This window comes from Coturnix japonica, chromosome 3, assembly GCF_054131305.1.
Source record: "Coturnix japonica strain WE chromosome 3, WE-NBRP24, whole genome shotgun sequence".
In the NCBI taxonomy this organism is placed as follows: Eukaryota; Metazoa; Chordata; class Aves; order Galliformes; family Phasianidae; genus Coturnix; species Coturnix japonica.
This window is the reverse complement of record NC_140665.1, coordinates 65,336,839-65,361,292: the sequence shown is the minus strand read 5'-3', so window position 1 is coordinate 65,361,292 and position 24,454 is coordinate 65,336,839. Positions and strand designations below refer to the sequence as shown.

The window sequence follows — 24,454 nt, the reverse complement described above, 5'->3', positions numbered from 1 at the left end:
TCTGGAGATATTCAAGACCCACCTGGACACCTACCTGTGTGACCTGGTGTAGGGAACCTGCTTTGGCAGGAGGGTTGGACTTGATGATCTCTGGAGGTCCTTTCCAACCTCTACTGTGAAAATACTAATCACCATTTAATTATACTTTATCTTACATTTTGTAGTTTCAGTTGGATGCAAAAGAAGTACTCTTAAGGAAGAATATAATGCTAACTTTGATGTTTTAAGCGTCAAAAGTTTCCTTGTTATCTCAACTTCTGTGCTTGTTACTGCAGATGTCAAAGAAAGTTCAATTAAGAAAATAATCTGAAAACTTATGTCCCAACTATAAATTGTCACGTCATTTGTCACCAGAAAAGACACCTGTGAAGACAAAAGCCAGGTTTAGAATGCTAGTTTATATAGCCGTCAGCCTTTTCTAATGTCCCACATACTAACAAAAACCAAACTGAATTAACCAAAGAAGTGGTAGCATGTTCCTTGCAAAAGTAATAATGTTGACTGGCATATGAAATTATCTTTTAATTTTCACTGCTTCCATTCATACCAGCCAACAACTTAATTGCACAAGGTCAGCAAGTCACCATATAAAAGGTGTCTGAGCTTTCATGCAGAAGCAGTCTTATTGCAGAATACCAGCAATCAGGCTTTCATCAGGCTTTTATTTTACAGACTTTTTCAAACCTGAAAATCCACATACTCAGAGACTTTCAAGTTTCAAGTATTCTTTATGAGAAGAGATTTTGAAAAGTGACCATTTACTCCGGAATTCATATCACATGACTAAATCCACAATAATCTTTACATTCAAGACATGATAGATACTCTCATAGTAAACACTAGTTCAGATTGGAAGACAGCTTCACAGCCCTAGTGGTATGATCAGAGCCCTTCTAGACAGCGTGCAGCCCTTCATTCGCATCATCTACACGTGCTTCAAAAACTACCTGCATTTTAAATCACGCAGTATACACCTTGCTTTTAAGATCTCACTCAGACCAAGGCAGCTACAAAAAATAACTCTTTTCTCTCCCCCCCTTCCCCCCTTTCTTCTTCACAGCCACAAATTTTTAATTAAGTGTGCCACTCTGGTCTCCAAAGGTAAAGCAGGTTCTCAAGAAACTTGGACTATGCTTGAAATTAATATCTCAACCTCATAGGATCAGACTTCATTTATGAACACCTGGAGGAGAGCAGCAACTAAGGTTTGTCTGGAAGGAATGAACCCTTTGTCACATTTGTACGGAGAGCTCCCAGTAAAACTCATCCTGTGGATGATGGCTACTCATTGTTATGCAATATATTTTGAATTTAAAAAAAAAAAAAAAAAAAAAAAGCAAGGAGGCAATCTTTGTTTCTGGATTAAAAAGTTCAAACATGTCAAGATATATAAAACCAGCCCAAAAGAAAGAAATCAAGCACTTTTATGAGCACAGATTCATCAGATTTAAGGCTTCTATTTTACTTCCATTTAGATGCTTACACAAAGGACAGAAGAGAATATATATGCTTTGTTTAGAGAGTTATAGCTTATGGCCTCATGCAGCAAAACAGAGCAATAGAAAACAGGAACTAATGGTGATCTCTCATGCCATACTTTCTCTAACATACACATAGTACAAACAGTCTAAAGAATAACCTGATTGTGAGTACTATTTATAAAAGCGATGTCCAGGTAGAGATTAAATCTCTTTATTCAAATTGTAACCTTTTTAACCTTATTGCTAATGAGTCCCCTTGAATTAAGAGAATCTACAGCAAAAGCAAAACTGATGAGAATTACCATTTACAAGATATGAAACCATTTTCTTAAAGCAAACACAGTTTTGCTAAGGCATCCACGAATTTTTACAATATTGAGCTGATTTTTTTTTCCCCATATTCGTTAGGGAACTAGGATAGGAAGGCTTTGTTTCAATATAGACTTTTGAAGGCTTTTTTTTTTTTTAATTCTTAATCATTATTATTTTAAAGTTTCTTAAAACAGTCTTTCTCCACTTGCTACACTCAGCTTTCTAGCTAATGTCTGTTATCATCTCGCAATTCTTTCTCACGTCCATTATCACCACAAAGGTTTTGATCTACATTTTCAGCCTATGTAGAATATACCAAATCATCCCTTTGATGTTACTGTATATAGCACTGCTCACTGCTGTTTAACTGTTTTAAAGACAACCTTACAAACTACAAGACTAAATAAAAGTACAAAAAGATCATGTAAATCTAATATTAACAGAAAGTTGACAAACATCATATTAACTTTTCTGCCTGCCCACAGAGCACATTTCTTCAGTTTGTCTAGGAAAAACAGAAAAACATAATGCTTTTCTGAACAAAAATACAGAATAAAGAAATTCTTACAGCTGTTAACACTACTTTTCAAGTCCTTCTTGCAACATCGTTGTGAAGAAGCCAGCTGCCCATGGTTTGGGTGGGCATATGTGCCACTGGGTGAAACATTGGCTGGATAGCTGGGCCCAAAGAGTTGTGGTCAATGGAGTTAAATCCAGATAGCAGCCACTCATGAGCTGTGTCCCCCAGGCTGGGTACCGGTGCCACTTCTATTTAACATCTTTTTTAACAATCTTGAGAGGATTGAGTGCACACTCAGTAAGTTTGCAGATGACACCAAGCTGGGAGGGAGTGTTGATCTGCCAGAGGGGAGAAGGGCACTACAGAGGAACCTGAATAAATTGGATTGATGGGCCAAGGTTAACTGTATGAGTTTCAATAGGGCCAAGTATTGGGTCCTGCATTTTGGTCACAACAACCCCAGGCAACCATATAGGATTGGGGAGGAGTGTCTGGAAGGCTGCCTGATGGAAAGGGACCTTGGTGTGCTGATGGACAGTCAGCTGAATATGAGCCAGCAGTGTGCCCAGGTGGCCAAGAAGGCCAATGGCATTCTGGCTTGTATCAGGAATGGTGAGCAGAACTAGGGAAGTCATCCTGCCCCTGTACTCTGCATTGGTGAGGCCTCACCTCAAGTACTGTGTTCAGTTTTGGTCACCTCAGTACAGAAAGGACACTGAGGTGTTGGAGCAGGTCCAAAGAAGGGTAACAAGGCTTGTGAAGGGCTTCGAGAATATGCCCTACAAGGAGCAACTAAGGAACTGGGGCTGTATAGTCTGGGGAAGAGGAGGGGAAAAAAGGGGAAACATTATTGCTCTCTTCAAATACCTGAAAGGTGATAGCAGCAACAGCGGGGTTGGTCTCTTCTCACTGGAGACAGGATGAGGGGAAATGGCCTCAAGTTGCACCAGGGGAGGTTTAAGCTGGATATCAGGGAAAACTTCTTTACAGAAAGGGTTGTTAAGCACTGGAATAGGCTCCCCAGGGAGGCGGTTGAGTCACCATCCCTGAATATATTTAAAAACTGTTTAGATGTGGTGCTCAGGGACATGATTTAGTGTACAGTTGCTAGAGTAGTATAGTTAGGTTGCAGCTGGACTTGATGTGGTCTTTTCCAATCTGAGCAATTCTATGATTCTCAGACAAACTATCAGTTTCCAAAGCAGCTCAAAGTCTCTGCTTCCAAATATTCAAATGTAAGAACTTCCATCACCATCCTCTCTCCTCAAGTTCCCCACATCTCTAACATCTGCAAACCTATCTTCATAGGAAATCTCTTCCAATCAACAACATAGGCTGTAACCTGTGTTTTTCAACTGGCTATCTCTCTAAGTTTTCCGCTTTCCAGAAACCACAGCAAACTTTCAGAGTTGATACATACTCTTCAGCACCACAATATGCTTTGTGCCCCTCCTTCCTCACTCTGTTCTCATGATGTAGCTCTCCCCCATGAAGAAGAAAGTGGGCCTGTTCAGAGCTCTGAGGCAGCGATTCATAAATCAGCTCTATTGTGCCTGTAACAAGAGGATCTTAATTCTTTATTAGGCTTCCTGGGCACTGCTATAATACAAAAAGAAAAAGGTCAGTACTAAGAACTTCAAAAAGACCAATTGGCCATGTCATGTTGGTTTAAGTTTCTATCCAGGGCTGATTAAAGAGCTTTCACTTACACCCATTCACATGCCTACATATTTGGGCTAACTCCCCTTCTCCCTGCACCAAATGACAGATTCAGAATAAATAGTCAAGGCTGACAATGTAATTAAAAACAAACAAACAAAAAAACAACACACAATAATTTCTAGAGAGAAGGAAAAAGTTATTATCAGACACAAGAACAATAAGAAATGTGTTAGGAGAAAAATGTTATCTTTTTTTTATTTAAAAAAAAAACAAAACAACAACAAACTTGTACAGCAAGGCTTTCTAATATATAAATGCTTGATTGCTATGTATTCAACTGTTTCGTTTGATGCATTTTCAGGGATATTGAGTACAACAGGTAAGTAAGGTGATTAATGAGAAGGCTTTTTTGTTTGATTGCTTCAACATGCAATCAAACTCCAGAGCATTGCCGGTAATGTAGAAGACACATTTAATAGAACAGCTACTAAAAAATTATGCCTTACAATCCTGAGCTATTGAGCGCTTGTGCTGTTTTTGTTTCTTAATAAATATACAGCATTAAATTATTATTTGTTTTTTTTTTAATTTTGTATAAGTAAATGTTTGAGACATTTATGTTCAGCCTAGCAAGAAAAGTAAGGAATTCTGATGTCTTGAATGAGAGGCAACCTTCTGGGCATGAACCCACAGTGCTGTCCTTACTGACACAGCATACAGTTGTTGTACCTCTGCAACTGAATCTCAAAGCAAAATTAAATTCAGTTAAATAAGTTCAGTAGCTGACAGAGAAACAAAAATCAATAAGAATTCCAGCACTCATTATAGAATAACTATGAATTCGTCAGAAGCTACACAGTGATTTTCTAGTCTAGAAAGGCTCATTCTTAGCACAAATAGCTCACAATAGCCCAGTTAAAATCTTAGCAAACCAACTTAATATTTGAAGAGCAAAATGACTCATTCTGTACACAGTATGAGTACTGTAAGGCGGGATGGGAAGCACGAAGAACATTTTATCTAACCTGAGAAGCAGGAAAGATGCTTCCTTTAATATCAGTGGAAGGAAATAGAAGCATGGCTTCATAAGTTATCATGCAAGGAAAAAACTCTAGCAAGGATTATTACAAAAGATCACACTGTACATTCAATTAACCCATGGCTGTTGGCCAAGAATCACATGCATTCCTATGCAAAAAAGGGGAAGCAGTCTACTCTCATTTCTTAGACACAATCTCCACTTAGATTTAAGACTACTTTCTACCCTACACAGAACAACCTGACTTTCACTGGTCCCCAGATGCTTGAAATGTATAAAGAATCAGTGAATATACAGGACAACTGTTTTCACTACAGCAGAACTAATATGTCACACTTGCACAAAATTTTTAATTATATCATTTTTCATTTACAATTAAAAGAGTATATGCAAAAAGAAGCCACAACTCATGCTGAGCAGAAAGCTAATGAAATGCATTAACTCACAATTACTAAACTAATAATGAAGTAGCAAATATTGGGCAAACCATATTTCATAAAAAAGATGAGAAAGTTAAACCAGAGGGTTCCCTCCACATGGAACTAACTTTTTTGTCCTGGCTGACATCTACAATGCTGTACTAAATGTACAGCAGGGCTGACAGAAGACCCACCAGATTTCCACAACTAACATTTTCCTAAAGTACTTAAAATACCAATTTTTAGATTCGGACTTAAAATACATATAGCTTCTAAGCTAAGAGGCTGAGCTGAAGACAAAGTATGGAGTGAAAACAATTTCATCTCAAAAGACAACATCAACAAAGAAAATACACAATGGTGTATGTTCTCTCTATGCTGTGCTCACAGTGGAAAGAATAATTTTTTTTGGTGAGGTACTCAGTTTTAAGCCTTTCAGAAATCCAGTATTTCCAAAAGTCTTCTACAAATTTTGCATCACTTTGCTACCTTAAGTTTTCATGTCAGTTTTTAGTCAAAGGTTACACACTACCTCAGCAATTTGGCTATTTCACCTTGAGTTTTTCTAGAACTCATAGGTGAATTCCTCAGACGTATCTGTTCTGGTAAGTGTACTGATGTTCTGTCAGTTTTTTGGCACAACCTATTTGTAATTCAGCAGCACAATCATACCACTCTCACTTCAGTTTTAGATAAATCTTCTCATGTGTTTTCTGAGAAGAGTAACTCCATCATTGTATTACCCTATTTCCATCGCCAGCCCTCGTGCACAGTGAAGCATATAAGACACACAGTCTAATTCTTGCCTACTTGACCCCTACTGACATTTTTCAATTGTGTAAATCACAGACTATATCAATACTAAAAATAGATTAATTTGTCTTAAAAAAATAAATAAATAAAAATCCAGGCTGGGGTATGATTTAAGGTCAGAAATAATTTCTAGTAAGCAGTCTGAATGCAGCTACTCATGCACTGCAGAGTAAGAGGGCTGTACAAGTATGGGCATAGGTTGTTAAAAGTCAGCTAGTCTTAGCACCAGAAAACATTCATCAATCCATTATGTTTACTAGTATAGAGGAAGCTAGTTCAAGCAGGGACTGGCAGCAGGTTCCTGCAATGCAAGAAAAGCTTGGAAAGATAAGTAATGAAGTTTGATGTGTACAGTATTTGATAGGTGGGAAAGATCGCATCAAATCCTTCTACACAGCAAGAGAGCAGAAATCAGATCTTCTCACTACGTATGTGAATGATTCTCATCCTGGGCTGACTGGAAAAAGTGCAAAAGGAACAAGAGAAGCATTGCTTTGTTTCATGTCTTGTAATACCTCAGAGAGGCAACAACAAAGCAGAGGGAGTGTCTGCCTCCTATGTAGTTTCAACTTTGTGCCTTCCGCTTCAACACTGCCTACTTTCTAATTCTAGTAGCTCAGCATGTAGATTTATAAATGTGTCTTTTTCTACAGCCCCTGCCTCTCTCTGAATGTAAAAAAATAGAAGTGTAGCTCAGGACTGTGGGTTCCATGGGGTAGAAGATAAATATTTAAATGTTTCAATATTTTAGTGTCCATATCATGTTACAAAACTATTCAGTACAAGATAAAGCATTAAAATATAAATTAAGCTCCTTATTTGTAATTCTTCCACACTAGCAAGATGACTGAAGATGACGCCTGCTCTTGCAAATAGAAACATCAAATTATATGGGAGAAAAATGGAAATTATTTTAAACAACGAAAACAGCTAAAGGTAGGGGAGAAAAGTCAGGCACCTTGAGACAACAAAACTTAAATTAGCATTGGTGACTGTCAGGTTCTCTTAGACAAGGAGACCAGTGGGATTTAAAAAAAAAAAAAAAAAGGTTAAAGAAGCTGAAAAAAACCACAAATCACTATCTGGAATGAGACACAAAGGAAAAGCTAGAATATTATCCCTCTGCTTTGGAAAGTAAGGCATTGCTCCTACTACTCATGAATTGTTAACAAAAAAGGTTGACTTATTTAATAGTTCCATTTCTTGCTGATTCTCGTGGGACAATCTGGTTTGCCCATTTCAGCCTCTTACACAGAAGAGCTGCAGATTTAATTTGTTTGTATTGTCCAAATATCCAATGAAAAACAAGATGAGCATGTAATTGAGCATAAATGGGAAACGAAGTTCAAAATATAAGCAAGTTAAAAGGGTTTTAAAGCTTTGTGTTTTTTTTTTTCAACTGGATACGCTTATCCTGTTGTACTCATCTTTTCAAAACAGCCAGAAACTAATGAATTCAATTTGAAATGAAAAAGGAAATATTTTTCTTGTTATAATAGCACTTCAAATGTAAATAAAAGTAAAAAGGGAAGACTACACATTCATTCCATCTGCTGAGGAAAGAAATATCTCAACTCCTGTAAGCCTGCTATGGGCTACATTGTGTTGGACCATAATTCCCACAGTAGCTGACTCATTTCTGAATTCACAGTCATCTTCTGAGTTCTCTCAGGCAAGTATTTGATGAGTGTTTTTCATTTCTATACATGAAATACACTGCTTCATCATTTTCCTTTCCTACTTCATTTCTTTTCCCAAGATGGATTTTTTCCCCCTACTTTGCAAATGTAAGCCAAACAATTCAACTGGATATTGAATGGTTTGAAGGACAATGATTTTTCATTTTTTATCTTTCAGACTAAATAAAATAAAATAAAAAAATTTACTCTGACCTTTCTTAATAGATAAGTAAAACCCGTTCTTGGTTGTTTTTCTTTCCCCCCCTTAAAATGTACATTTCTAACCTGTAGTTTCCAGTTGCAAAGTCGGACTACTTGTATGCGTCTTTCCACAGCAAGCTTCTACAAAATGGAATGAAATTTTGATTGAAGTAACCCAAGCACCTCCTATTTTTAATTTAATGCTATTTCATCTCTTTTTTTTTTTGATGTCACTAAATTGGAGTTTCACTGTTAAAGCACTACATCCTTAAACAAGTAAAAGGCGCCTATGTCAGATGTGTTATCTGCTATGAAGACTCTGTCTAATAGTTGCAGGGAGAGCACAGAAATCCATCTAATGACCTGAAACACATGAGCTCTGTCCATCACCTCCTCTAAGACATAAAGGGTCTGGAAGCAACTCTCCCATTACTTCCAACAGAATTCAGCAGTGACTTCATTTCTGCAGTACAGCATAATGTAAGAAAGATCGTTACCCACCCCAGCCACACTGGAGTTCACTGCATTCAATAACAGAAGTAGCTGTAGGATTAGCTTAATGAAAATATGAAACCAGAAGAGATTTAAAACAGCTCTACTTTGTCATTATTATATACTCAATCTGTGTGTCAGTTGTTATCCGGCGCAAGAAAAACAGAACTACAAATTTGAAAGCAACTGCTCCAAGCCTGAATTTGTCCACCCTGTACATCCTTTAAATCATATACCAACACACTGCCTAGTCCTCCTTTACAATGGTATTCCAGTGCTACACTATTTCAACACAGACAATCAGTTGCATAACACACTATTAATTGATTTATGACTTAGTTATGTCTAGGAACAGACAGAAAATGAGTTGCTTAAGGAGCTCTCTAGAAACCAATCCGTTTATTACTGCTCCTTTTATTCCATGGATCAGTTCTGAAACTGAACCATCTCAGGTCACAGTAATTACCAATAATGACAAAGCCTTGCTAAAAACCCCATGTACCTCTTGGCTTCAGTGTAAGAGCATAAATGGCTGTGTCCAGCCTGCTCATGTATAGCCATAGCCTGAGTTACACATGCAGCCTATCTCATCCCTGAGGTGAAGCAGTGGGAAGCCTGAACATGTGCTTCTGGCATTCAGAAGATGTGAAGGGTTCAAGATCTACAGCAGGAGGGTGTACTGAGAACAACACAAATAAAACACATAGCCACATTAAGTCTCTGTTTCCACAGAGGTAGGTAGGCAAAGGGTAGTACAGGGTACATTAACTCAGATCATTACAGAGGGGTGCCAAAATATCTGATATTTGTCTCCTTTTTAGGAAACACAACACAAGAGCTAAAGTAACACATTGATAAAAGATGGAAGCTGCCTTCAGTTCATTTTATAACCTGTGAGGACAGTAATAATTAAAGTTTTACAAAGAGGCAGTGTAATTATCTAGATATCTTTTTGTTAATTGCATTTAGAAGTGTTATTAGGATTCATTAAAACCCAGCTGCCCTAAAAGCTGGATTTTTATTATTATTTTTTTGTCAATTTTGGAGATCGCTGCTAATCAAGAGGCATACTATGAAAACACCATGCTATTTTTTGAAGAGGCTGTAATAATGAACTTTAAAAACATTCTGGAAAAGCAGATCACTTGAGTCCACCTTTGAAAGACACTATAATTATTGCTTTGTTCACTGTTTTAATGAATAAGACTACCATATGAGGTATAAAATAAAAAACGCTAAGGCTTATGAGAAGGAAAAAACCTCTCATTTCATTCAGAGAACAGTATTGGTAACAGATGAGTTACTGCTAAAAGAAATTTATTTGTACAGTCTTCCCTGAATAGAACAATTCAGTGCTTCTTTTTGGGTAAGGCTGCATTGTTTTCAAGAAACAGATTTTAATCCTTCTGACTCATTCAAGGATTCAGCAGATCCTGAGGCTGCAGAATCACTGGAGACTAACACAGAAATTATTCTCAACAATGCAAAAAGATTCAATAATTAAAAGACCTGGTGCATATTTGCTAATAAAAGCTACCTTTTTTAAAATCTTGTAGATAAGGACACATCAAACTTAGGTTTGATGAAACGCTTCCATTGTTTTTGTTATCTCAACTCTGAAAAGGACAATTTTGGATGTAAACTTCATCACAGATATAAAATGAAGGGAGTATCATTTATGCAATGTGCATGCACACACTCTTTCAATATACTCTACCATTTTCAACCCTCCCTCTACAAATTTACCTCAGGCCTAGAGATATGGGAACTTCTCTTTCTCTCCAGTTTTTGGCTACTTTAATTCTTACCATAAAAGAGACACTTTCTCGACTCCTATCTTCCAAGATATTTCTTCTCCTTTTTCAGGAATAGCAAGCGTTAATAACAGAAGTTTTTGCATTTCAGAATTCATTTTCTTCATTTCTGAATCACTAAAAACTATACACATAAATAAAATATATGATTTAACTTTTTGAAAAATGGTGTAATTCTATATGTCACAAATCAGGAAACAAAAAAAAAAAAAAAAAGGGCTATAAATGTAATCAAATTTCACAGACATTCCCACGGTTTTCCAACAAACAACAACCTGACAGTTTTGGCATTCAGTACTGAGGTCACAAAACTGGACTACCTGACTTCTACACAACCATTTGCAAGTAGGCAGGCCAAGCAAATGGCCATTTATCATTGCAGCCATTGTCTCAAGGAAATAGTAAAAGAATTACAATCAGCTTCCCTTGGTACATCATAGGGAAAAGAAATTCAGTCTTCAGTGGTCATATTTCTTGACTATAAGAACACCTTTTTAAAGAAAACTATTTAAACAGCTAAGAAATTTGACTGCCTCCTGTCAAAGGAAAAGATTGCACTGCTAGCAATCAAAATCGAGAAAGGCAGACTAAGTTAGTTGACACCACATTTTGAAATAGTCTTTTTGGGCAATAAATCACAGATCAGAATCAGTTCTCTGCATTTAGGTGAAGTTCTGTCTAAGTGACATTAATTCATGACTAAGTGCAGGCATTTCAAACTGCAGTGGCACAGTGACTATGGGAAAGACTATTTTAAAAAACAAATTTACAATAATATAAAGGAAATGATGTTTATAAAAACATGTTACAGAGTAACTTTAAGAAACAACCATTTGAAACGCATCATGATTAGCAGTTGCTTTTTTCTTCTACCACTGCCTCCAAAAACAAACAAAAAAAGTCTGAAAAACTGATAATTTATTTCAAGTACCATTTAGGACACTGGAAAAATACTGTCCTGCTTTTTTTCCTTTTATTCCTATTTATATACATATATAATTTATTTATTTTTTTGAAAGAAAGATGATATTCTGAATGCGACCTCAGATTTGTGAATAAACAGGTCATTGCAAACAGGTCAAGTAAAAAGGCTCAGACTAAATAATCAATAATTCTGAGAAAAAAATGGTAAGAAATTCCTTAGACTTAATCAAAAGTACAAATTCTTTTTATAAATAAAACATGTTCTAAAAGCTAAAAGACAAAAGAATAATGTAATATGCTTTAAAAACCAGATACTCAGGACTTGACACTCTTGAGCTTTCGTAACTGGTAACATGATTCAATACTTACACACACACTCATAATGTATAGATAGCATAAGGAGGGCCAGCATTTTTATATCTCTTGGTTTTGTAAGAATGTGCTTCTTTTGTACATTATTATCCCCATCTTAACCCATCTGAACATCCCTTGGAATATTACTGAGCAGTCTCTACCTTAGAATATTATTGAACAGTCTCTCCTAATTTGCAGTAAAGTGCAAGTATTAAATCAAGAAACAGACTTGTCATTAAACTCAATTTCAGATATTCTAGAGCTTCTCATTTATTATCTAAATCACCTTAATGAAATCTGGTATTAGTTTCTCTGAACTTCACAAATAATTACTTCTACATTTGCTGACCCAGAAAATTACAAACATCTGAAATTACATTTCTTGTGGTCTAATTTGTTAGTCAGAAAACTAAGCATACATATTTCATGCTTGTTCAAATTTACTGTTTCTGGCCAAAGACTGGAGGACCAGTGATTCAGGGAGTTTACATTTGAATGTAAATTCATCTCATTCAAAACGAAAATGCATTTGGTAACTTAGATAATAAATGTACATGAGGTTATAAAACAGAATTTGTGAAAGCAAACTGTTATACCTACATTTTTCCTTTTATAAAGAGAGAGGATTTAGAGAGCTAAAAGAACTTCCACCCACAAACAAGAATGCAAGTCAAGGTCTGAAGGAAATATTTTTGGTAAAGCAGCATTTCCAGGCCTGGAAAACATTTGAACTATACTTTTACCTTATACCAGGCAGTATATAGCTTCACTATCTGTCAAGGCTTCATGCTAGTTTTCTTATCAAGGTTATTCAAAGAATCTATAAAAGGGAGGGTAAAGATGGGAGGAGAGCTACACTTTTTAATTCAATCTGCCTCTACCTGGAAAGTGTCATCTTGAATGACAATCCAATTTATCATTTACAAAAATGCATCACTATACTAAACAGTTTTATCTATGCAGTTAAATGTTTGTAATAGACCTCCACAGAAAGAATTTGTAATGATTGTCATTAGACCTGCCATTTTCTCCATTCAAGAGGGCATTAAAAAACTTAGCAGTTTTGTCTAATACAACTTGTCTAAGTTAAGTTTAAAAGTAATTAAGAAATATCATTTGTAAAAGGGCAGAATAACATGAACACAAAATAAAAATAAATATTCTCCCTGGGAAGGAGTTTAGAGGTAGGAACTATCATCTCTAACACTTAACTCACCAAAATTCAATTTACTGTACTAAGACTTGTTCAACTAATTAAAGGAAGGCCATGCAGCCATGAAGTACAACAAAGGCATTGACAGAAACAAAAATAAATTTCCCTCTCCCCTCCACTGCAGAGCTGTAACTCTCATAAGCCTTTAATATTCTGTTTACAGGCAAGAGAACAAGTTGCTTAAATCCAATATCCAATGAGGAGCTACTGCAGTATTCATTACCCCTGAAATTTTTTGAAAATAGAAGCAACAAAGAGTCAAAGAATTAAGTTGTTGTGTACTGTGCAAAGCACATATTGCGGAAGAGATTTCAACAGTGCCAGTATTCTGGCAACACAAAAGCCACTGACCATTAAAACAATTTGCTATAATGACCAAAGTACCAAATGTTTAGCCCATAGTATCGAGGCTAATACTGCAAATACACAGAAGGCAGAAGGTAATCCAACTAGAAGACAAATAGGTGACAGTTTATAAATGTTTATTTGAAACCTTACTGTGGAAGTATCTACTAAGAATAACAACACTACAGAGCCAAGTTTTATTACTAATACATTAAAGGGCTTTTTTCATTCACTGTACAGTGGAAATGTTACATAGATGTTGGAGAATCAGGTTGCTTTGTTTTCAAAAAAAGTAAGATTAACGCTTGAAGGAAGAGACGTGAACTTTTGAAATGTGAAAAAATTAAGCATTGGAAAATATTAGTGGAGTAGAAAAAGATGGACCGTACACTGCTAAGGATGTCTATACTGTATCAGTTTTTCCTTGGGATGTTTTAAACTACAAAATTAATATATATGTATATATATTTATATATATATTTCTAATGAAACATAACAAAGAAAACCAAGTTCTAGAAGTGTGGATTTTCTCATTCTCTGCATCAGAAAATAAGATATAAGTGATACGTAAATATTTATGTGCAAATATATTTCAAATATAAAGAAAACACATACCTGATATACCCTGAGACTCTGTCTGGAGATCACAATACCACAGTCTGTTCACTGGATCACACCCTTCTCGAATGGACAGCAAGACATATCGACCATTATCAGATATCTATAAATTACAGAAAATAAAATAAAAAAAATCCACGCTGAAAAGGCAGTCCCTAAAAATCTAGCAAAAAATTAGTCAGTGCTACAGTTAGATGAATGAACAGATGTATATGGAATGAGAACTCACCAAGAACCCTCACCACTTCTATCAGCAAATAACAGAAGTGTAAAAATTGGATTAAAACAAAACAGCTGTATCCATTTATTCCCATTTTCAACTAAACAAAGAAGTTTAATAATAAACACTTTTGATATAAAAGAGTCAGTGCATAAGGCAAACATGCTTGCTTTGTCAATTTATTTTTAATAGAAAAAGACAAGCACTGCCCTACTGTCATTCACAACAGCACCGCAAGAAAAAGATCTAACAAGATGGTAAAAGATAGTTTGGATTCACGGTTGGCCTAATTACAATTAACTTCCAAAGGTAGCTGCTAAAAGTCTCTCCATCAGAGGCGCAAAGAAACTGGCTGCTCTCCTCCCAGTGACTAAAAAAATTATTGTTTTCATCATTTTCATAGGGTTTGCACATAAATCTAATGCTGCTGCTAAAATGAACATTATAAGACACAAACATATAAGACATTATAAATTTTCAGATGAAGCTTTTCATTCTGCCATTACAGAAACACATGATAACATTTCCAAAGTTGTGTCTGTTGGTACACAAAGTTACTATTTAAGCCTTTTTTTCTACTCAATTTTTGCAAACATAACCTTTTTCCTTGCAAAGCTTTTGAAAATGCAAGTCTATGAAGGAAAGGCATAATGTAACAGGAAGCCATCAATTTCAAGTTTCCCTTTCCTTACTAAGCTCTTTTGAGCTTATGCCAAAATTACCAGATTTACATGTTTTATTAACATCTGATGTAGAAATCGTTTCCTGTCTACATTCTTACACAACAGTGTCAAATGGAAATTTAATTTTAGTTACAAAATATGAAACTGAACTTGAAAAACTTCCCATCTGATGCTAAACATCTTCAAAAAATCCTTATTGGTTGTAATTACACCATAGGTTTATTTCAGTTAACATTCATAACGTTAGTAGTGCAAAGTTTTCTTAGAATTAGTTAGCAAAATCAATTTCAGAAAAATTAACCTGTAGCTATACAGTTATTCAAGTAGATCCATGGTTTTGAAGGCACAAAGGAACACCGTAGAATACAGTGCAAAATCTCAGTACATGGGAGCTAACTAAAGAAACAAGGCCAACAAACAAGCATTTCCAAATTACCTTTCTGATAAGCATTTTTATCAACCAGGGATTACACCACTAAAGAAAGGCCTTACATCTGCAAGCTTACAAGATGAACAAGAAGGAACACCCAACTGGACCAAGAAAAAGCATTACAGGAAAACAGCTACTACTGACTTAACAGGGCAGTAAGCAATATTAAGACATTTTACCACCTCCTTCCCAGACGGATTATGTTCAGGAATGGAAATCAAGTCCAGGTGATCTCTTTCAGAAAAGCATCTTTTGTGTTTTTAGACAAAAATCCACTAAAAGTGTCAGTTTCAATTAAACTGGACTACTACAACATATTGCTTAAATAACTGTTTGTTACATTACAGTAGAAGTCAGTAGTAAGACACAAGTCTTTCAGTCATAGCCAGAACCCACACAGATTTGTTATTTGATGGTATGAATTAAGAGTTAACAGAAAACTGCTCACTTCACACAAGACAGAAAACTTATTTGCTGTTTTCTCCTGTGTAGTCATAGCAAAGGCAATTCAACAAATTTGGGCACATCTAATCAGTTTTTCCTTCCACGTCCTCAACTGAATGAGTGAAGAGCTGATAGCAGTTTATGTTTAATTTGAAGTAGGAATTCCCAAAGCACATTCCTGGTGGGATGCCAATTATGTCTGCCTCCATCACTGAAGCTGTTTTTACATCAGTGAGTTCTGTAACCCAAAGGAATGTGACAGAAACAGGACGAGTCACTGTTGACTGCTGCATGCTAAAAAGTTTAATATTATATTGCAGATTTAGAGATCCACATTGCAAACTTACAGTTTGACGAGTAATTTATGGCAGCAGCATCAGTGTATGTAGTCTCCAACTCTAGATCTTCTTTCTGCTAGGGTTGCTTGTATCCACACAATTTCATTTCCATAACCATACCAGTGCAGGCATTTATTACCTGTGTGGCAAACCACACTGGAGAACTGATCCAGGTGAAAAAAATAACATGCTCAAAAACAAGTCCCCACTGCTCCACACAGAGAAAGAAAAACTTGGATGGGAAGAAAAAAAGAGAGAGAGAGAAAGTCCAGGTGTGCCCCAGTGGCGCAGCGGTAGGAATGCCGCTTTGCAACACCAGAGGCCCGGGTTCAAATGCCCCCTGTGGCACAAGTGCCGCTCTGCTACACAGAAGGCTCAAATCCCGGGGGTTGGACTCGATGATCTCTAGGTCCCTTCCAACCCGCACAAGACTGTGATACTGTGATAAAAAAGTAAGAAATACAGAGAAAGCCTCCTTTGCCAGACCAGTATCTCAGTTCACTGGGCAGCTGCACAAATGGCTGAGTTAAGACACTGTGCCGAGCAACTGGAAATATGAGTAATAGGGACAGAGATTGCTTTGAAGGCAGCTCAGCTGCTATGTCCCAACTTTTCTATGCTGCAAACAGACTAGTTATCCAAATGGCAAAAGGAAATAGGATTTCCCAAGAACACTTGGGTTATCCTTACACAGATGCATCTTAACAAGGTAAACTGCAACCCTTCTTCTTGGCCCACAAACTTATGAATTGAAATGTCATACCAGCACTTCACTCAAATCTCAGAATATTCATAGTTCAAAATAAAGGAGACAGCTGTAATGTCAGAGTTGACAGCCTGGCTCAGAAGTAAATTCGTGTTTACTTTCATCCTAGCTGGAAAGAAACACTGAGAATTTCTGAGAGAGACCTTTATTTAAAGTCGAAGAAGTGCATGCACATAAAAAGAGCTTTCCAACTACATAACCATATTTTGTAAAAGAAAGAAAAATGTAATTCATTCCACAAGTCATTTAAGGAACCCCAAGTAGTCCTATCTTCTGCACTTACAACAGCAGTAACAATCTACGAGGATCCACAGCAAAAACTGAAGTTAAATATTTTGTCTAATAGAAAATCACTCCAGATCTAAAATTCATACATAATTAAATGAGCAAACAAAAAAGAACAAACAGGAGAAGGTTGTAGGATTTTCTGACTTCCTGGCTTTAAGTATAACCCCTCAACTGTAAAGTCAATAAGAAAGACATTAAAATGCTTTCCCTCCAAGTAAAGTAGCCTGACAGCAACTCCTGTGAATATTAATGCTAGTTCTTTGAGTACTACCTGGGTAGTTACCACTGAAAGATTTAGAACAGGGAAGAGCTCTCTATTTTTACTTCACAAACACAGGTCCTTTGAATGCCTATTATTATGTGAAGGCAACTACCTACTTTACGTCACTTTAAACTAAACAATTACAAGTTTTACCACTTTTTCCTTTTTTTATTGTCAAGGTAGAAAAAATCCTAGTCATGGCATAATTTGCTTCCACATAATAAGTCATTAAAAAAATGAAGTAAAAATCAGTTCTTACAATAACATGCCTGTGTCTAGAATAAGACAAATGCCCTCTTATTTAACTGCAGATATTAACACCATTATAACCCACCTCCTGACCTGCATCCACGGTACCTACGAACTACTGCTTTTCTTCAAAAAACAGTGTCGTCTATATATGGAACAAGGTTAACTGCCATTGCAAACACATTTGCAATATAACAAAGTAAACAATAGAGCCAAATTGTCAAATTAGGAACCATATTCTATGCGCTAACACATGGTAACAACAAACCTTTCATGGAAAGCAAGATAGGAGACAATAAAGATAAAACTATGCTGTGTGTGACAATAGCTAGACTAATAACTCAAAGCATTGGTAAGCTATGTTTTAATACTACAGTTTTCATTACATTCTATGCATACAAGAGTTTAAAACCATGAGGAGTGATTGTGTAAAAACTTTTTCTCTACCCATTAGTACTGATTTACAAATGTAGGAAGCCATCCAGCATAAGACAGATGACAGCTGTTATTTCCAAATCTTTATATTCCTGCAGCAAAAATGTTGGGTATAATTTCACCAAACTTCAACATAAAGAATCTACATGCAGAGGACACTTCAGACTGACATAGGAATTATCTGCCTTCCAATCACTTTTAAATGCTTCAAATCTTCCTATCAGATAACTAAATTAAAATCCTAAGCACAAAAAAACAAACAACAAAAACCCTACAGAAGACAAGCCTTCCACAAAGAGATGAAAAAATATCTACTGAAATTTGTCAAAACACTTGGTCAATAAGAAATAAGAGTAATTTTGTCTAAACAGCCCCAAGTGTTTTAGCGTCAAAGATATGCCACAGAGTTCTGCCTGCACAATGACAGTGAAAAATCCCTACTGTAATCTTCCAGCCATTCAAATTTTGCTTTTATTAACTTATTGCTTAAAAAAGCAAAGCTCCATCTTGTCATACAAGAGGAAATTAGGTAAAGCATTCTTAAAGATTTCGCTTGTATGTTTTAAGAAAAATTAACATTCAGCTACATTCTGAAATTATCTTTGCAGTAGTTCAAAAAAAGTCACACAAACTAGTATATAGTTCCAACAAAATGAAAAGCTTTGAAGTTGGGCTGGAGGAATCCGAGGCATATATACAGATTGGAAGGAGCACTCCTTGAGAGTAGCCCTGCAGAGAAGGACCTGGATGTCCTGGTGGATGAAAAGCTTAACATGAGCCAGCAGTGTGCTCTTGCATCTCGGAAAGCAAATGGTATCCTGGGCTCCTTCTGATGAAAAGGAGTGGCCAGCAGGGACAGGGAGGTGTATTGTCCCTCTCTACTCTGCAATTATAAGGCCCCATCTGGAGTACTGTGTACAGGTCTGGGGCCTCCAATAGATGAAAGAGAGCTTTTAGAAAGGGTCTGGAAGAGCGCCGCAAAGATTATCAGAGGCCTGGATGACCTCTCCTATGAAGACAGAGGGAGCTGGGCTTGCTCAGCTTGGAGAAGAGAAGGCTGTGGGGTGACCTCATTACAGTCTTCCAGTACCCTAAAGGAAGTCTACAAATAGGAGGGCAGCCAATGCTTTACAAAGTTTGGTAATGCCAGGACAAGGGGAAATGGTTTTAAGTTGAAGAAGGGAAGATTTAGGTTGGGAATCAGAGGGAAGTTCTTAACTATGAGTGGTGAGGTACCGGAACAGGCTGCCCAGACAGGTTGTGGATGCCCCGTCCCTGGAGGTGTTCAAGGCCAGGTTGGATGGAACCCTGGGCAGCCTGGTCTAGTATTAAATGTGAAGGTTGGTGGCCCTGCCTGAGACAGGGAGATTGGAGCTTCATGATCCTTGAGGTCCCTTCCAACCAAAGCCATTCTATTTGTCTGTGATAGTTCCCATAATATTTTATGTTCTTCAGAAGATATGCTACAAATACTTGTTTTGTTTCCTATTTGTATCACATTGGTTTAATAAAATAGATTTTTAAATTAGAAGAACTAACAGTGGGTGACTACAGGAATGAAGGATTTCTGGATGTGGTCCATCAGAAATCTTTCTATTCTGAGAAGCAGGCTTGATATACTCCAAGAAGGACATGGTCTTACTGTATGTAAACAACAAGGTAATATGCTCTCCCTTTCCACTTTTCAGCTTAGAAAAACTGTTTTGGGCATTAACTCAGTTTCACTGTTCCCTCAGTTTCCTCCATGAGGCAGTCTTGTTCCCAAGTGGAACACAATAATATGCACATGGGTATTTACAAGCATCCTACTTAATTCGAGTACAGAATAAAACTCGTAGTCCTCTGAGGTGACAAACTATTGTATTACTTTTTTTCCCTGTGGTCTTCAGCTTCTTTTTGAGTGCAGTGAAACTCACACAGATACGAACACATGACACCAGAATAAATTCAGGAGGTTCCAAAAATCTGGGTTAGATCCAATTCCCTTTGAAGCCATTTGAAAATTAGGAACAACTTCTTCTCAGAAAGAACAGTCAAGCATTGGCACAGACTGCCCAGGGAGGTGGCAGTCACCCTCCCTAGAGGTGTTCAAGAACTGTGGAGATTTAGCACTGAAGGACATGGCTCAGTGGGCACTGGGGAAGGATGGACTCGGTGATCTTAGAAGTCATTTCCAACCTAAATGATTCTGTGATACAATGCCTATAAGATGTTACACCTACCACAGATCCGTGTGCAGCCAGAAAGATCACCTGGCTGTTTTACTTAAGCAAACTGGATGCTTTGAGCCCTTCCTGTTCATTCTTTCCCCCTGGATGCTGCACTTTCATGTGTGAAAACACGCCAGAGCCAACACGCATCTGGCAAAGTTTATTCTTCTGCACTCCAAATTTCATCTGCAAGTCCACCTTCCTCGCAGGGAACCACTGATGCAAACTGACATTTCTAAACGTTTAAAAATATTTTTCTTGTCAGGTTATGGCCTGTGCACAGTGTATCAAAAAACAACACAAAAAATTGTACTTGTTTCATTATTGGCAGAATTGGGACAGGAGGGTTCCCCCATTGCTCTCCTTTCATTCTGCCAGTGTAGCAGTTTTAACACTACCAACTGTGAAAGAATCTTACATAATTTACTGACTAACTTTCAGAATAACAGTCTGTCTGTAAAAGACAGTTAAAGTGTATGAGTCTGGAGAGGAAACAAGCACATACTGCAAACAGAGGGGCAGAAGCCTGGGAAGCTCTTGTTTCAAACACTACAAAAGCATAAAGGTCTGGAAAAAAAATAACAATCTTCATACTATACTGCCATCTACTGGAAATTCACTCAACCTCATTCCTGCTTCTTCCCAAATCCCTCACCATCCTAGAAGCTGCACCAGAAAAACATACACAATTTCTACACTACTGAAGAGATGAGATACCATCTTCTTCAAAACTAATCTAGCTATAAATCTGAAGTATGAGGAGCAATAAACATTTTTTTCCTCCCTCACAGACAATCCATTCCAGTGAGGAGATGGAAACACATCTATAATTTTTATGCCAAATCTATTTTATGCATTACACGTTTTGTTTAAATCAAGTATACTCAGTGCTGGTGTTGAATAAGTAACTTCTTAAACTGAAGCTATTTTCCTACATGTTGTTCAGTAGATGTAACAAGTTAACAAAATCTTACTCAATTCTCTTCTGTCCTAATTGGAGACACATTTTCATTTCTCACCTTCACTGCAATACCCTATTTTTTAAAGTATAATGGCATTATTATAACTTTCTCTGTCTGAGAAAGATGCAAGTGTCTGACACGAACAAGCCAGGAATTTTTCCTCCTCTACCCAACGATTGCAAAACCTGCAATTTCTTTTCTAATTCTGGGTACGGAACTTCAAGATCTGATTGCACTATAATGAAAGGTTTGATATTTGAAAGTGGACCATTGATATCAAAATCTGACTGACTCCACTGGAGCCTGTGTAAAATGGGAGAGAATCTGTTTCTATGTATTTGGCCCAGCTAGGCACTGTAAAATAAAAATGCTTCTTCATTTATCTTACAAGAATGCAAGTAAGCAGACTTTCAGAAAATACTGAGCTGTGCTATATTTCAAAATCTCTGGCAGAGTGATAGCACTGGATTAGAATATTTAGGCTGGCATCACTAAGTCACACAACTCAATTTTTACTAAAGCTATTTTAATTCTTCCCAATTATTTTGTGGTGTTTGGCTTTCTCAGATGCATGCTTTAATAATAATAATAATAACAATAATAAATGACCAGAAAACTTGTTTAATGGTTTAAAAGGGAGATTTTTTACCTTTTCCACAAAGATAAAACCACATTTTGTAGTCACAATGGTATACTTCAATTGCAGTATATTTGTCTTTTCCTGACTATTAAAAACCATCTTCCATTAATATCAGGGTGCCAGAGCCACATTTTACAGCTGCAGTCCACAGCATGATCCTGGAAAGTCAGCTGTTTTATAGTAGTATCGCTCTGACTCGCTCATGATTGTTTACCAAAATGAATCTCTATTTTACCAATACTGCCTTAAAATAGTATTTAATCTTACATAATAGCATCTCTGCAAGATTATGTTTCTTAGAGATTAGGAAGTCACTGGAAGCTACACACATTAAAAAGAAACAATAGTGAGGTGCTTCTCTATTCAACATCCTGTCCCCTCTTCCCATTAATTGTGGGGATGTTTCAATTCCAGAGACATAGAACTGGTAGCTGCACTACAGTCTATTACTCTCCTACACTACAGCAAGCATCATTACTACCAATGCACTCTTCCCACGCCTCAGACTTTTTTATCACTTATTACAAGGTCTATATATTCTCATCAATGAGAAAAATTACCCAAGACATTTGCTGTCAGAGCAAAAGGCACTTTGTTTAAGGTTGCCTCAAGGTTTTCTTTCATGACATAAGAGGAAGAAGATGCAGGGTGGCTACTCCTCTACATTCTGGACCAGTAAACTCTACACTAATCCCTACAGGCTCCACACTACTAGTTCTTTTCCATCATCCTTCTCATATTCAGTTCTATATTTCTGATCTCCAAATGCTCCAGGCCTTGCTTTTTCAACTTAGTACACTGACAAACCCTTTTATACCTATTACCTCAAAGAAGATTTTACTAAATGAGACCTCACCTGAAACACAAGAGTATCTCTATATCTAATACAAAATACATATTTTCTGTGGCCTCTAATATAATCTAAGACAGCAAACTTTCACTACCCTAAAAGACATTATATGCTAATAAATAAAGGTCATAATAAATCAACATTGTAATATTCCACCAAGAAAAATTAATTTGCCTTAGCAAGTGTAAATTAGCTCATGAGTCCACAAAACAATAATAATATGCATCATGGTGTGAATCAGCGTACATACCACTGCAAAACACCTGCCACCAACAGAAAGAAGCCCCTTTATTACAGAACTGGAGAAAAATAAGGGCAATTAATTAAATTAGCAACAGGATGGAATTTGAAACTCAACACAACTTGTTATTGCTGTTCAAAAACATTTTAAGATCCTATTTTCAAGTTAATACCAACATTCAGGTCAGACTGTAAAGGTATGCTCCAATAACAGATGAGATTACGTAAAAGAGTTCTGTTTATCTTTACATTCTGTAAACAAATACGATTTGTATAGACAAGGTTTAGCATGGCCACTTTGCTAATGTGATGTTACACGCTTATTTGCCATTCCATTTTAAATCCAAGTGCTCAAATTCTTTGAGACAACTGGTGTTTCCTGGCAGCACAAAGAACCCCACATGGTTGGAGTTGATATCACGGGTTGATATGCTGAATGGTAAGCATTCTAATTTAGAATCATTCATTCATCAAGATTGAAAAAGGCCTCTAAGGTTACCAACCATTAACCCATCACACCATTTCCATTAAAGCATGTCCCTCAGTGTCACATATAAGTGTTTAATGAACACCTCCAGAGATGGTGACTCTTCACTACCTCCCTGGACAGCCTTTTCCAGTGCCTCACCACTCTGAGAATAAATGTTTCCTAATACCCAACCTGAACCTCAATGCAAATTCAGGCCATTTCCTCTCATTTTATCACTGTTACCTGGGAGAAGATGCCAACACCTGCCTTGCTACAATTTCCCTTAAGGCAGTTGTAGATAGCAGTAAGTCTCCCTTGAGCCTCCTCTGTTCCAGATTAAACAATTTCAGTTACCTCAGCTGTTCCCCATAAGATCTGTGCTCCAGACCCTATCTCATAGTTCTAGAATAATGCTAATTACAAAAACTAGGGCATTTTGAATCATTCAAGTAAAGAAGATCAAAGCATGGTTATGTACAATTATGGTTATCTAGGACTTTGAACAATATAGTTGTAGTTCAACAAAATAAACTTAAGCAATCGCTTCCAGCAGTCACTTTCTGGTAACACTGTCCACACCATGTTTGTGCTGTGAAGTCCATCAAAGAGGAAAGATATGAACTATAAATCGAAAACAGAACTAGCAAATAGAAAATAAATGTGGTGGGGAATATTCAGACATGCTTCTTGAAGTAGACTTTTTGTAAGAAATGAAGACTGAGGTTTGCTGACAAGAAGCAAACAGAACAATGATATATTTTCCTCCTTTATACCCAAATTTACATAAGACAGTGTCCTCAGAGAAGGAAAAATGCTGCGTGACTGTGTCATTACAGACTCAAGGACTGGTTTAAAGCAGACCAGTCTTACTTTTAGCAATTCTTAGTCCATGATTCCAAGTCAATGATTTTTAGTTCAGTGCTAAGCTCTGTAACTCTAACAGATTCACAGAACAGCCTGGGTTGAGATGAGATCTTAGAACCAATCCAGTTCCAATTCTCAGCTGTGGGCAGGGTTGTCTGTGACTAAATCAGGCTGCCTATGGCCTCATCCAACTTGAACTTAAATGTCTCCAGGGATGG

General features: G+C 36.8%; 1 protein-coding gene across 1 annotated transcript in view; it reads right to left on the bottom strand.

The window, feature by feature from the left end:
- Positions 1-24,454, bottom strand: part of PREP (prolyl endopeptidase) — an 84,356-nt gene that overhangs the window by 44,832 nt on the left and 15,070 nt on the right. Inside the window, exon 7 of the mRNA XM_085543681.1 lies at positions 13,884-13,989. Within this exon, the coding sequence (XP_085399807.1) occupies positions 13,884-13,989 (106 nt within the window). The remainder of the gene's footprint in view (positions 1-13,883; positions 13,990-24,454) is intronic.